Source organism: Centroberyx affinis, unplaced genomic scaffold (assembly GCF_046629955.1).
Source record: "Centroberyx affinis isolate AG114_WGS23_722 - 3 ecotype Tasmania unplaced genomic scaffold, CSIRO-AGI_Caff_v1 ptg004464l_1, whole genome shotgun sequence".
NCBI classification, from domain to species: Eukaryota; Metazoa; Chordata; class Actinopteri; order Beryciformes; family Berycidae; genus Centroberyx; species Centroberyx affinis.
This window is the reverse complement of record NW_027282127.1, coordinates 74,198-89,201: the sequence shown is the minus strand read 5'-3', so window position 1 is coordinate 89,201 and position 15,004 is coordinate 74,198. Positions and strand designations below refer to the sequence as shown.

The 15,004-nt window shown below is 41.7% G+C and overlaps 1 protein-coding gene across 1 annotated transcript; it reads left to right on the top strand.

Annotated features, from left to right (window-relative positions):
• Positions 1-700: 700 nt before the first annotated feature.
• Positions 701-14,557, top strand: LOC139665141 (axin-1-like). The gene is made up of 13 exons (XM_071544111.1): positions 701-848; positions 1,789-2,479; positions 3,404-3,597; positions 3,760-3,912; positions 6,193-6,327; positions 6,498-6,594; positions 8,256-8,393; positions 9,576-9,981; positions 10,109-10,286; positions 10,713-10,892; positions 11,156-11,455; positions 11,550-11,699; positions 11,874-14,557. Exons 2-13 carry the CDS (start codon positions 1,859-1,861, stop codon positions 11,998-12,000), a joined length of 2,679 nt encoding a protein of 892 aa, XP_071400212.1. The 5' UTR covers positions 701-848; positions 1,789-1,858; the 3' UTR covers positions 12,001-14,557.
• Positions 14,558-15,004: the final 447 nt, after the last annotated feature.

Below are 15,004 nucleotides of genomic sequence, written 5' to 3'. Positions count from 1 at the left end.
TTCTCCTTTCCCATCCATCCCAAGACACACACATCTTTTTCTTAACGTGTATCTCATTTATTTAAGATGATGGTTATTTTTCAACGTTGTTTATCCCGTTTTATATATGTGGAGTCTATCAGCTAATCAAATAATAACTACAATATACGTACAGTTATACTTTTCCATCCTATCACTGCAATACATTTTATGTTCTTTCATGTTGTGTAATGTCCTGTTCATACCGGAGGTGGCGCTGTTGAACGCAATCTTGCGACCATATCATAGAACTGGGACAGATAGAACTGTTGTGCTACAATCTTGAATTGCAATTTAGCTTCTACACTGAATGTGCTTATTGTACAATGACTGACATCTATTGTCATGGAAGTGAGCACTTGTTCTATGCACGAGTTTCAGAGGGCTGGTATTATCTGGTATTACCATGACGTCAGTAGAAAATTACTGAATAGCTAGTGACAATCCGCTGATCATTCCAACTTTGTTTTATTACTGTTTACACAAATAACGTTTATTTCCATGACACCACTATCGAAATACTTGAACTGAGATCTTACTTTAACCCCCAGTCGATTTCCACGGTATACCAAGAAGAGTCCCTTCTATCTGTTCTAGTTCTATACCACACACGCTCACTTCACGCACTCCACGGCGTGCACGCACGTATTCTCTCGCTCTGTATTATTGCTCACAGAAACCAACCACCATGGGGAGTTAAGGGCAAGACGACGGGTTATTTTCGTTAATATTTAATACCAGAAAGCTGTCCTTATGCTGCGTTTTGGAGTACACAGTTCACGCCAGTATCCCCAATGCAGCGGATTACGGGGAACGGGCTTTCAGAGACGGTAGGACGGACACTTTTATGAAAAACATGGGACGTTAACGTACCTAGCTAACCAAACTAGCTAACACACCAAGCTAGCTAGCTGGCGGTGCAGCCAGCAGAGTGGAAAACGTGCCCTCGCTTTCTTGTGTTGTTTGATCTCTGATCGACTGATTTGTTGACGTTAATCAGTACGACAATTGCCATTGCTTGCGCACTAGTTGGCTTTGTATGAATAAATTCAAAAAGTCCGCTTGTGCTTAAGTGCTTTTGTAGTAACTGCAAGCAGGCCCGTCTTGTGTGGTTGTAGAGTTTGTTTCTATACCCATCCCCCCACCGTCTTTGCAGGCCAAGATGAATGAGATTCTCACTTCAAAGCACTGGCACTGGTGGTGGCATTGCTACGAGGCTAGCTAGCTATCCTAACTGGTTAACGTTAGCTGGTTAGCTAGCAAATGATTTCGGCTTAGATGAAGTATCAGTTTTGTTTTGCCAGCTGCTAGCGTTAGCTTCTCGGTTAGCAATCTGGTAAGCTAAACTAAAACTTGCTAGCGAACTTTAGCTTGCTAATTTACTTACATAGCCTTAAAGAGTCGTTTGCTGCGAATGCAGTATAAACAGATATCCCACTAATTGGGTTAGCTAGCAGGCAGGCATGTGAAGTTGACATTCTAGTAATAGATAACCTTACAGAGGTGCAATGGTTGTTGGCCAGTCACTTTATTCTACTTCTATTGATCTCAGTCAACCACTCTTATAGAACCATTTGTCACCGCATTTTAATTTATACTCATAATCTCATTGTGTTGGTGTCTTGTTAATGCTGAAAGGTGATGGACTGAATATTGAATAAGGGGATGAGGGATTAAATGGAGACAAATCAATCATGTCTGTCATTACCTAGGTTTTTCCTTTGTGTCTCCCATCACCACTAACTGTCTTCTTTCTTGCCCCCATCTTAGGGAGAATTGTTTGTCAACAGAGTCGTTGCTAGAGGGGAAGATCTGACCTCTGGTTTCTGCAATCAGAGACATGAGTGTGGTCAGAGAATTACATGGGATTGGGTACCGGGGCGGAGGTGGGGTTGTGGCCTCTCTGGGCGGCCCCACCCACTTTACAGAAGATGCTCCGCGACCCCCAGTCCCTGGTGAGGAGGGATCTGATGTGGACCCCCCAGTCCAGTCAACTAACACCCGTCCAAATCCCCTTTCCCAGCCCCTCTTCTTTCCCCCATCCTCCTCATCGTCTAAAATGGCTGATCTGCCAAGCTACACGCCCTCTTCATCGTCTGCAACTCCGCGACGCCCTGACCTGGACTTGGGGTATGAACCTGAGGGTTCAGCTTCACCAACACCACCTTACCTGAAGTGGGCTGAGTCACTTCATTCTCTCCTGGATGACCAGGAAGGCATCCAGCTGTTCCGTAATTTCCTGTGCCAGGAAGGGTGTGCAGACCTTCTTGACTTCTGGTTCGCCTGCTCGGGGTTCCGGAAGACCAGCCAAGACAAGAAGGCTAAGCTGGCCAAGGCCATTTACAGGAAGTACATTGTAGATGGAAGTGGGATTGTCTCCAGGCAGATCAAGCCAGCCACCAAGAGCTTCATCAGAGACTGTGTTGTGAGGCCGCATCCAGACCCTGCCATGTTCGAACAGGTGAGTAAAACACTGATATATGATGGTTATGAAAGGGCCTAATGAGAGTGATGCATGTTGTATTACAACGGCAGTTGAAGTTCTAATGCATTTTTCACCGTGATTGTATCTTGCCCATCTCAGTCCTAAAAAATGGTCTTGTTGGGTCAGGACGGGGTATTGAAATTCAGTACTTTTAGGTACCAACCAACTCAAAACAATACTGCTGAGCAGTAAAAATGTGACTGTTTGGCAGAAACTTTTGATATTTAAATTGAAATTAAAAGTAACATCCGACAGATCTGTTTTGTCGTCGCCCCTATCACTGCCAATCACCATCAGTATTGTTGCATTCAGCTTTACTTATGACATGACAAAGTAACAGTGTGCAGTGCATTTAAATGTATGGCTATAGACTACATTCAATACACACAACCTACTTGAACCCAACTTGAACCAACAAATTCTGCTTCAGTACATATTTTAGCATAATGCTGAGGGGGCTCAGCCCTTTCCCACACTTTGTTTCAGCACTGTGTTATAACAAAGTGCCAATCAAGGCAACTTGATCGTCATAATTCAAGTCAAAGGCCACTCAGATCCCCTTCTACCAACACAGACCACCTCTCCTCTCCCATGCGATTCCCTTTACCCATGGTAGCGTTTGCTTTGATGACACAGCCTGGTAGTGGGAGACCCTTTAAATTGTGTTTGACCCAAGTATGTCACCTCAACCATCCTCCATCACAGTGAACTTTCTCCCTCAGTGATTGATGAGATGGTGCACTTTATTAAATTAAATCATTACGCTGTTAATGATATAATTTTATAAGGAGATGGTAGCATTTTTTGAAATATCATTTGTTATCTGTACCGACAGTGGTGTCAAAATCTTCCAGCCCCGACTCCAACTGTGTGACCTGTGTATGTGTGTATGTGTCCCAGGCCCAGACAGAGATCCAGGCCACCATGGAAGAGAACACCTACCCTTTGTTCCTTAAGTCGGATCTGTATCTGGAGTACACTCGGACAGGAGGGGAGAGCCCTAAGCCTAACCCTAGCGATCAGAGCCCGTCTTCGGGAACAGCCAAGCCGGTGCCTGGGTACCTGCCCACGCTTGCTGAGGATGAAGAGTGGAGGTGAGATGAGCATGGGACTTTGCGTTGCCCCACTGATGTCATATAATGTACTTGTTCCCTGCCTGGAAGCTAGCACAAGTTTTTCATCTGGGGTGACAAAGCAACAGAGTGAGAGAATACATCAGAAGTTTGAAAAACTCATCTAATATCATCTGATCTTAGGTGTGGAGGAGGAGCGCGGGAAGAGGAGGAAGAGGAAGATGAAGAGGAGTGTGGAGACACACCAGCTGGTAGGCTGACTCATAGACTGCTGATGGAGACGGCACCGCAGAGAGCCACATCCAACAGGAGGAGGCAGGACAGCCGGGAGTACAGGTCTGTGTGTGTGTCAGGGTTCCTACGTTTATAAAAAAAACAAAAAACCTTGATGTATGAATTTAATTATTTCCAGCCCTGGAAATGATACAGATAAAAATGTTTTGGAAATGTGATAGGAATTTGTTCACAATATATTTTTCAACTGTAAAGCTTGACTACTGGATTGTCTTGTTACCCTTGAAGTGGGGGTGGGAGATATATCGTTTGAGACAATATCGTTATTAAGATGCCGGCGAAATGCCATGTGTCATTATCGAGTATGATGTATGATGCATGACCATGTGCATGTGAACCGTGAGCACGCAAATTGCATCAATCACATGGGTAGAGCATGTCAGCACAGCATCACGTTACATATCGGCACTTGTTACATGTCTAAAAACCCAGTCGAGTGATGCAACCGGCCAGATCGACCTGTAGCACCCGCTGACCAAGACTTAACTCCTCAATATGGATCTACTTGACTCACTTGGAGGCGATTTTGATTGGAACAAATTGATACTGAATAAGCACAGGTACTTTTCAAACCTGCTTTAAGTAGGTTGGAGTGAAAGAAAGTTCAACAACAAATATGTTTAACCATCTTCGCATTTTTCACCCCAGGCAGCATGCAAGTTATAAAAAGCTTTGTGAGTCATCTTCCCCCGCAAAAAGCACCTAATTGCTGGCACAAAAAACAACCCAGAGAAGTTTCAGTAAAATAAAATCAACAAAATATTTTTTTTAAATTCAATAAAATAAGTTTAGCTGAATATTTTATCCTGCTGTTATCTTAATGTTGTTTCATTTCAATCTTTTGATGACTAGTATGCCATACATTTCATGAACTATTCCTGCCTGGTGCTAATTTATTGGATAGAAAAGGACAAACACGCACCTCCCAATCTAAACAGAACAAAATCTAAAACCTAAAGAATGAAAGGGCATTTGCACATCGATATCTACTCTTAAAGTTAATTAAATGAAAGTGAATACCTGTACACAGATGATGTTTTATTACTCCCCCTCAGTAATTTATGGGATTAATAAAGTAATACATATAAATATTATTACATATAGTAATAATATATGCTGTCCTGATTGTTCATTAAAACCGCTGACGTGCATTGTACTAAATTACTTTACCAATGTTGGCCTGCAATACTCAACCTGTCCGGACAGGACTTTAAGCGTGACTTATATATTTAATATAATGCTTTAAATTGACTCTGTGTACAGTACAACTTTGCGTACAATAAAAGGTCAGAATTATTTTTGAACTTAACAAAAGTCTGCTGCTTTCATTTGTAAAAGACCTATGTTTTTTTAACTGGAACAATGGTCAGCTTATTACACTCACTTTGCTGGAAAATTGAAAGTCTGGTAACACTTCACAATAGCCTTATTTAAATGTATTGCACGTACATAATATGTAGGTACATAAACAGTAGGTACCTGATGAAAATCTCCCTAATGAATGATGTACTTGCAACAGTTTCACAAAGCTGTTTTAATGAAGCCATTTGAATGGTGTGTTACACTGTTGTAAGTTCATTAAGTTCTTTATTTATTATGTTCTTAAAAAGCTGACATCGATATCAAATCGATATCAACATTGTAAAAATGCCAGAAAATATTGGGATATTATTTTTAGGCAATATCGCCCATTCTTACCTTTGAAGGAATGATAACCCAAATAGGGCTGGGCGATAATTCAATATTATCGTTTATCGTCTTTCAGTGGAATCATATCGTGATGATATGAAGATATTTTTTGATCTTTTGACACACATTTCTGCTGTCTAAATTGATGATGACAAGCAAATTTTACTTAAAAACTCTCATAAAATGAGTTATGGTAGGAATATTATTTGAATATTTCTGTTTTGTTTCACATCACACCTAACATTAGCATTCGGTTCAATGAAATGAACATTAATTTGATTATTTAACGTGATTTTGCATACATTAACCATATCGTGATATATATTGATATCGAGAAAAATCCTTATGATTATCGTGATATTGATTTCAACCATATCGCCCAGCCCTAAACCCAAATAATAATCTTGATTATATAGTCAAAATAAACTCCAAGTTCAAATCGGTTATTAATCAGCTACAACAAGAAAACGTTTTATATAGACACTTACATGTACTGGTAATGGAAATTGTGCTGTATGTCATGGAACATGATTAGCAAAATTATATATTGACCCTAGCATGTGTGTGAGTGAATGTATACATGTACCCACGTGTTTATTTGTGCACATGTATAATTCCTCTGCTCCCCCTCAGGCCATGGAGAGAGCCGGTAAACCCGTACTACGTGAACATGGGCTACGCTCGCGCTCCGGCAACCAGCGCCAATGACAGTGAGCAACAGAGTATGTCAAGTGATGCAGACACGCTATCATTGACCGACAGCAGTGTGTAAGTACACACACACAAACTGTTACCCCACCTACTCAGATGTACTCCTACTCTTCATTCATTCATTTGTTCACTGTTACTGGATATAAACCTGTTTAATACCAATACTTCACCTCACAAAAGTTGTGGTCCATTATTATTTATGTGTGTCTGTATGTGTCTCTGTGCAGAGATGGTATTCCTCCATATAGATATCGGAAGCAGCATCGTAGAGAGATGCATGAAAGTGCCAAAGCCAATGGACGTGTGCCCCTACCTCATATACCTGTGAGTTATACAGATACCACTGAATTAACCTCACGTCAGCACACACAACTGTATTCATATAGCAGTAAAGATAACATGAAACCTACCTATTTATGCTCATATAAATATAGGCGAGAATATATGTTTATAACCATACTGTGGAATCTTTAATCAAGGTTGTAGCAAGTGCGGAAAAGACCCTTCAGCTACAAATAGCTTGGGCTGGGTGACCTTGTTGTACAAAAACGACTCTGGGTAGAGATGACTTCATTTAATGTCTTTTCATTGAGATCAGCCAACATGCAGGAAATTGCATGATCCATGACTCAAACTATATCTGGGTATTAACGTACCAGATATAGCAGATCATTTAGCAAGGAAACTAGCAGTCTCAATATCACTGGAACAAGAGAAATTAATTTCTCATTAAAGTAATCCATTGCCTTTCATTGAGCTAACACTTTTGTAAGCTGTTAGAGGATAAGGCCGGTGTTTTTAATGCATTGCTTACCGTCAACAAATCCTATGAAAATAACAAAATCAGCAATGATTTTGTTTTGCCAACAAGTCTCGCCCATGTAGCCGGTGCCCAATGAAGCCTTGTCCCAGCAGCCATAGAACTCCATTGTATTAAAAAAACTATTAAAAACACGTCAAAGAGCTATGCTGTTGCTCTGGGCAGCATAGTTCATCATTGCGATGCACCGGGCCAGCCGACTTTTTCCTCAACTTAATAAGCCGGCAGTAAACACGTGTGCGATCTCAGGAAAGTAGTTCCATAGCACCGAAAATAGTCCCCGGCGTAATGAAGAATTTTTTCCCATTTGATTTTTGTAATAACTACAGCTGACTTTTCGTGGTAACAGTTAGCGATTTTTAAAATTGAAACTATGTCTTTGTGAGCTGTATTTCAAGGTTTTTAGCTTAGAATTGGAGCCAATGACTTCCGGGTTGACGGCTAAAAACGGTACGTGGGAAGTCAGAAAGTAACGGGAGTAGAGCAAACGCATTGTTGATTTTGTTATTTTCATAGGATTTGTTGACGGTAAGCAATGCATTAAAAAAACACCAGGCTTATCCTTTAAGTTGCAACTATCTGGCAACCATATAGACTATTAGGATATTGAATAGTGCTTGACAGGAATATCAGATGGTTGAGGCTCGACTGGGGCAAGGGAGATACAGGGCATATTCTATTTTTTCCCCAGCAGTTCTGTAAAACATGTTCAAATCTTTTTCAATGAAAAAAGCAGATTTCTCTACACATGCTGTATAGAAATATATAAATTGCAAAATCACATTTTGCATTTTATCTAAGATTAATTAAGGTACTGATTCCTACTTGGCTGCCCTGCTTTCACACTTTCTTTCTTGGAATTGGTACATGTGGTCCACTCTGTTCTCACTGTTCTTGCAAATGCAGTAAAATACATGTCTGCCCACACTAGTACTACTCCTCTTTGTCTCTTTGAATGCATATTGCCTTTTTAGTTATCAAATCAATCAATTTATACTTGCAAAGGAAGTTTCCCGTAGCTTTGTGATTTTTATATATTTTTTCTCCCAAAATGTATTGTAAATTTGCGTTGATGTGTTAATTTACTTGGCATATAATCTATAGTAACTGATGTTTATAGGAATTCATGGCATTTTCTTTATATTTTGTGTTGGTGTATATACAGCGCACGTACCGCATGCCAAAGGACATCCATGTAGAGCCTGAGAGGTTTGCAGCTGAGCTCATCAGCAGACTGGAGACTGTTCTAAGAGAGAGAGAGGCTCAGGAAAGACTGGAGGAGAGGTTGAAGAGAGTCCGACTGGTGAGTTTAGATGTCTGTCAGTGTGGGTGTGTGTTTGTGTGTTAGGGCTGGGTATTGTCAAGGACTGCATGAAACGATACGATGCGATTTTGATACTATGCCTGAAGTTTGCAGTGAATTGACACAAACTTTACAGTATACATATCTCTTTAGTATTATGTTACATTAATATGTGCATTACTGATATGGTTTAGAGAATGAATTGCAGGATTTCCCCCTATCATAGTAAAGCCCCAGAGAACCCCCGCCAGGCTAACAGGATTCTAAAATATAATATGTTGAAAATAACATTACACTCTATTCATACTGGTTTCTAAACTTGACCAGGGCTTTCCCTACATATCACGCAGGATGGCTGCCCAAGTGATTTTTTTTTTAGTCCAATCCTTCCATCTGGCATAATTTAAAAAAATAAAAAAAACTTGACCTTAATCCTCTTAATCTTCCGTACCATTTGTTTTGGCCAGCCCGATCTAGACACACTCGGGCTATTAATGTCATTACACCAGCTCACAATTGGGTGCAGTGACACTTAACAACAAGCTCTACTCACTGAGAATACAAGGTCATAAACGGGATTTGAGAGCAGAGAATCTGCTACAGCAGAGCAGTAGAGTGAAATATATGGAGCCACCGGGGGGCCACTTGGTGGAAACACAAGTCGATGGGGAAATCCATACTCTGTTTTGCAAGCCGTGCTTATGGTAAACCGTGCGTACAGTTTAACAATCCATGCCCTCAAAGTAACACTTATTGCCCCAAATGGATGTTGCTACACGAGGTGCTTCAAGCCAGATTTGACCTACAAAATGAAAATTAATTAAATACACGCACACTTGTGAGCAGTCGCTTCTGTCAGATTTAATTGGAGGTTGTTGAAAACCAAGTGTGCATTAATTCATTGTTACCACAATATTTTAATACCAAATGGCAAAGCTTACAGATGATAATAATGACGCTACTTTTATTGAGGTCATTTTGCTCCTTTTTTTTTTTTTCTTTTCAAAATGTGCCAAAATACCTGCCTTGAGATTTGCTTCCACTGACGTAATGGTGTCCACCATTATTGCTGTACAGAAGTAGTAGAAGTGGTCATGGTGTTTATTTTTTACCCAGCCCTTGTGTGTGTGCTTGTGTGTGTGTCCAGTTACCAATCAAATGTTTCTCTCCCTTTCCAAACAGGAGGAAGAGGGTGACGATGCTGACATCTCCATGGCAACCTCCATGTCCTCTCATAGCATACCACTCCCCCTCCCCTCATCCTTTCCACCTCTCTATGGTGCCCGTTACTCAGAGACCACTGCTAACACAGCAACAGTCGCAACTTATGGTGGCCTGGTTGCTATGGAGGATTCCCACGACGATGACCCGGAGTCTATATTGGACGAGCATGTACAGCGGGTGATGAAAACGCCGGGCTGCCAGTCACCGGGGGCAACCAACGCCACCTTAGGAGGAGGAGGCCGACACACTCCCCCCAAATCATCACGTTCACCAGATGGGGGGATTGCCCCGCCTCACTACCCCCCCTCCCACTACCCTCCCCACCGGGGAGGAGGTCACAGTCTGCCTGCTGCCGGGGTCAAAGGTAGGAAGATGGAGAGCAGGATGTGGGAGGGGATGGAGAGAGGGGTGAAAGGGAGAGAGTGGAGAGATGGGAGTGTAGGAGAGTGGCCAGCATGCGCTAATGAATTTCCCATTGATGTCTGTCCTAGGTATGCATCACCACAAGCAGCTGTACCACCACAGAGGAAGAGAAGGGCAGGAAGAGGCGAACTCTAGGTCTCAGGCCAACTTTCTATGGAACGGAGACCCAGCCAACCAGTACGCAGGGAGAAGTCGTAACTATGCCGACGGGGCTGGAGCCAGCACACTTGATGGCATGGGTTACAGGTAGGATAGTGTGTGTGTGTGTGTGTGTGCTTACATTTGCCAGGACAACAGTAGATGTTATCCTGTTCCAATTTCATACTACGATTATCTTGACCAAAATTATCTCAATATCATATATAGAGATGACAACAGTACTGTAATATGCTTCATTTACGTTACTTCTTACTTCAGTTACTAATATACCATATCAATCACAAGACATTTGACTTTTTTCTTAAAAATCCAAATGATAAAATGCTGGTTTAGCTTATAGAAACTGTAAGGATAGTTTTAAACAACACAAATAAAAATATGCGTGTAAAATACAGTCAAATGTGTCTCAAAGTGCTACTGGCCTGAATCCACTGTTATTGAACCACCCCTAGTTGTCTCATGTATTTAGATGACCTCAACTTGTTTGTGCATGTTTGTGTGTTTGCTTTGCAGTAGTAAAGGTAGCACACTATCACGGCGAGGCTGTAAGAAGATGGAGACATCAAGCAAAGTTGATGAAAGCGGGCGTGGCCTGGAGACCCAGGTACCACTGGAGGATCTGGAGAGAAACCAGAAGATCCTGCAGTGGATGATGGAAGGAGAGGCTCTCAGACACAAGAAGAGCACGCATAGGTGAGTTATGCGAACAGTGTCCCATAAGAAATACATTGGTTTATCATAGTAAAAGATGAACTGATGATTTTACCTTGCACTTAACAGTTATGATATGAGTCTGAGCAATTTGAAAGAAGACATTTCTAGACTGCGGAAAAATTAAGCGCAAATTCAGCTGGGTGTTTTTGTATTTTGGGGGGGGTTTGTAACTGATATTTTATTAGTCAGTTTTGGCAGGTGCTCTGACATTCTTTCTCTGGTCTTCCCTGTTGTTTTCTCAGCGGCAGCACCAGTGGCTCCAGGAGGACAGGACCCACCAACGAGTCTCCACGTCCAACCTCGGTGGAGCGTCCCGGGGCCGTGCACCCCTGGGTTTCAGCCCAGCTGCGCAACAACCCCTCTTCGGTTTCCTCCCCCATCCCCTGCTCGTCATCCACCCAGGTCCAACCCTCCCATCCTTTCATCCAGGACCCAGCCATGCCCCCCAACCCGGCTCCCAACCCCCTCACCCAGCTGGAGGAGGCTAGGAGGAGGCTGGAGGAGGAGAGGAGGAGGAACGCACTACAGCAGGCCAAACAGAGGTAAGTGTGCATTTGTGTTGCTCCCATCTGTCTGTGTGTGTGTTTGTGTACAGAGTCATTTGAATGTTCTGACATGCATCTTGCTCTCTCTAAGGCATAAGTCTGGTAAACGGCAACTGTGTGAGAACGTGACGGTTGCGTACTACTTCTGTGGAGAGCCAATCCCATACCGAACATCAGTCAAAGGCCGTGTGGTGACTTTAGGCCAGTTCAAGGAGCTGCTTACCAAAAAGGGCCACTACAGGTGAGAAAGTCTGACCCATATGTCTTGAAATACATTGTGTGTTGGGAATATTACCATTTAGAAGACCTTTTTGTCATTGGTTGGCTCAAAATTGATAAAGATACACATATATTACAGAAAAAATTTACGTTGAGAACAAAGAATCTGACTGGCATGTTGTTCATTTGTGTGTAGGTTCTACTTTAAGAAAGTGAGCGATGAGTTTGACTGCGGCGTGGTGTTCGAGGAGGTGCGTGATGATGACGCCATCTTGCCCATCTTCGAGGAGAAGATCATTGGGAAGGTGGAGAAGGTTGACTGAAATTAGGAAATGGGAAGATGAAACAGAATTGGAAAAAGAAGATAATTTGCAAAGAGGAGATGGGAAGTGAAGAACAATGGGATGGATATAAAAATTCAGCAGAGAGGAAAAAGAGTGAAAGAAAGTAGAGAGATGGAAGCAGGAATGTATGACAGACGGGAGATTACGCTGCAAGTTAGAAGCTAGGCTTGAAGTATTAAGGAGGGGGTTGTTTTTATGAAATGATACCTGTGTCGATGCCTGGATCAAATCTACATACAGAGTAGAGGCTTGGCCGCATGGGACAGGAGCGGAGGAATGGAACACAACTTATTTCACCTGTCTTGTCTCTACTGTGGATATTCAAGGAGGACTGTTAAAAGCGAATTGTCTAACCAGTCTTCCACCTCCACTACTATGGATGGAAAGGATTAGGGATTGCTGGAAGGAGAGAGGTTAACTAGTCTTCCACTTCCTCTGCTCTGGAGGGGACCCTCCTCCGCAGACCATTACGATGCTGCTACATTACCACGGAAACTCTTCAAACGGTGCTTGGGACAGTAAAGAATGCAGCTACGTTCCATTCTGGAGTCTTGCTGCCTTCCGCTCTCTCTGTTCCTCATCAGCTGGTGGCAAGGGGAGAGGACAAAGGATTTTTGGAATGGAACTTAGCCTGCTTCTCCTCTTGTCGACTTCATAGCCTCAAAACAGGAACTCGCTCACCCTTGATTCCTAGATGTCATGTAGTGATTTCTCACATCATTGTGTTCAATGACAACAGTTCTCTACATAACTTGTTTACCAAAGCTACGTATTTTTGATATGACAAGTATCCTAACTACTTGTTCTCATTTTATTTGCATTGTGTATGTCCAAGGCAGGTACTATTACGTATTAATGCAGCCTACAAATTTGTCATATCTCAACTTAATGTTGTATAATTGTGTATGTTTTGAAGCTAGTTGTTAGTCATTTCAGGGCAGCCATTTTGTGTTTGTTTTTTTTCCCTTCTATACCAGATCCCTGTATCCCAACTCTATACTGTTTACCTTTGTGTGTGCAGTTGTGCTCTACCGTTCTACCCCACAATGGATTTTAAATATAGGATTTTTTTTCCCAGCCCAATTATCTGTGCCATTCTTTAATTCCCATGGAAAAGAGTAGTGCACACCATAGGCGTGCCATCTCTGACCACGGTATCTATTGTTTTCACTGGCCACACTATCCCCTAATGTATGTTGTACCTTTCTACTATACGACCCTGTGTACTTAACTCCAAGCTCAGTCTAGGTGCCTGCCTGCCTGGCCAGTGCCATTACTATCTAGAATGCTTATACTTAAGAGTGTTTGTGTGTGTGAAAGCCTGTGTTTGTGTATGCCTGAACTCAGCCAAAGAGCATATTGTGCGTTCTGTATGCCTACATGCGTGTCTGTCTGTGCAGTCCAAGTCCATGAGTATCAAATGTAATGTTTCAGCTTGAGCACAATGAAATCTCTTCTGTGTCTCGCAGGTTCACAAATTTCAAACGTTGTCACTCAGTTTAAACTCTACAGCTAATCTTAAACTGCTCACACCAGTTCAGTGGACTGCTGAAAGGCCTCGAGGCCAGAAAGTCAAAGCACCGAACAGAGACAGTGCATTGACGAAACACCAGCTATGTAAGCTGAATGTTACCTTGATAGCTTGATGTTAACAGGGGTGGTTTCTTACTTGCACCCTCTTTGTCTTCAAAGGAATCACTTCATTGGTCATGTCATTATGCCTGTCTTGAGTTTTGATCCTTAGCTGTTGGCCAGATTGAGTGTTTTGCGTTATCCATACTGATAGTTCAGACTGTGCTCCAAGAAGGTGAAGAGGTCCTAGGTCTTGCAGGAATGTCAAATAAAATTTGTCCTGGGTTTGGCCTAGTAAGGGAAAACATAGGATTGGAAAACATATTTGTCCTTACTTCAACCCATTATGCCTTCAATATGGAATTTTAAATTTTAGATATGTATTTGTTTATACAAAAAAATGTAATTTTAATAATCACCAAGCATGTTCTTTATATGGAATGTTTTCCTGATGAGTTGAATTATCCTCTATTTTGTTCTAATGTTTAGTTGCAAACTGCTATGGCCCTCTGGTATATTTTATCTGTTTTGTTAGAAAGAATGCCCAGGGACGAATGAATGACAACATTGTAAGAGTTGTTTCTTGTGATTATTATAATTATTTCTTCTGAGATGGACAAAACCAACAACTATGTCTGTTGTGTCGTCAACTTGTGTGAAACACAGTGCCTTTATCATGTTATCATTCTAAATATGTTATTGAACCAATCCATGCTTTTAATGTAAGTTTTTATTTTCAATCAGTCCCATTGTATTTTTAGCTAACACCATGCTCGCTCACTTCTGTTCTGGATAGATCCTCTGCTGTAAATATGTACATTATCATTTCATACGTGTCTTCAAACCTGCACCACATGTTCATGGTGTTTCTGTTTTTCAAAGGTAAACGCCAAGATGTCACTGTGCTGGTTCCACTTGTACATTTCTTTTAAAAAGGTACTTCATAATAAAGATGTTGAATAAACCCTTCCTTTCTGTTATTGCTCTGGTGTGTATTCCTTCGTTCACCTGCTTTTCTTACATATCTTCTTGAAGAAACACATGCAACATAAAATGTTTTCCCAACCTTCTCCCACATGTTTGCAATACGGTTATATAGTGCCTTTTGGCCTCCTAAACACAGCTTTGTTTTTTGTTGTTTTTCAGTCATTGCAGTTTTTTAACTTGTTTATAAGTCCTCTGAGATGACGTCTGTGTAGTCTTTAGATGGAAGACTGACAGTTAGGATGATGTGCCTGACTACAAAACACTTGTTAGGCTCACTGTACTGTAAACTTTGTTCTGCTCTAAACTCTTAGTCTACCTCCAAATATACAATATGGCAGTGTTTGAGTGTATGTGGCCTGCACAAGCAGATACCCTCCTGATCTGTCCTTGTTGTATAACCCGTATAGCCACACATGATAAGCAT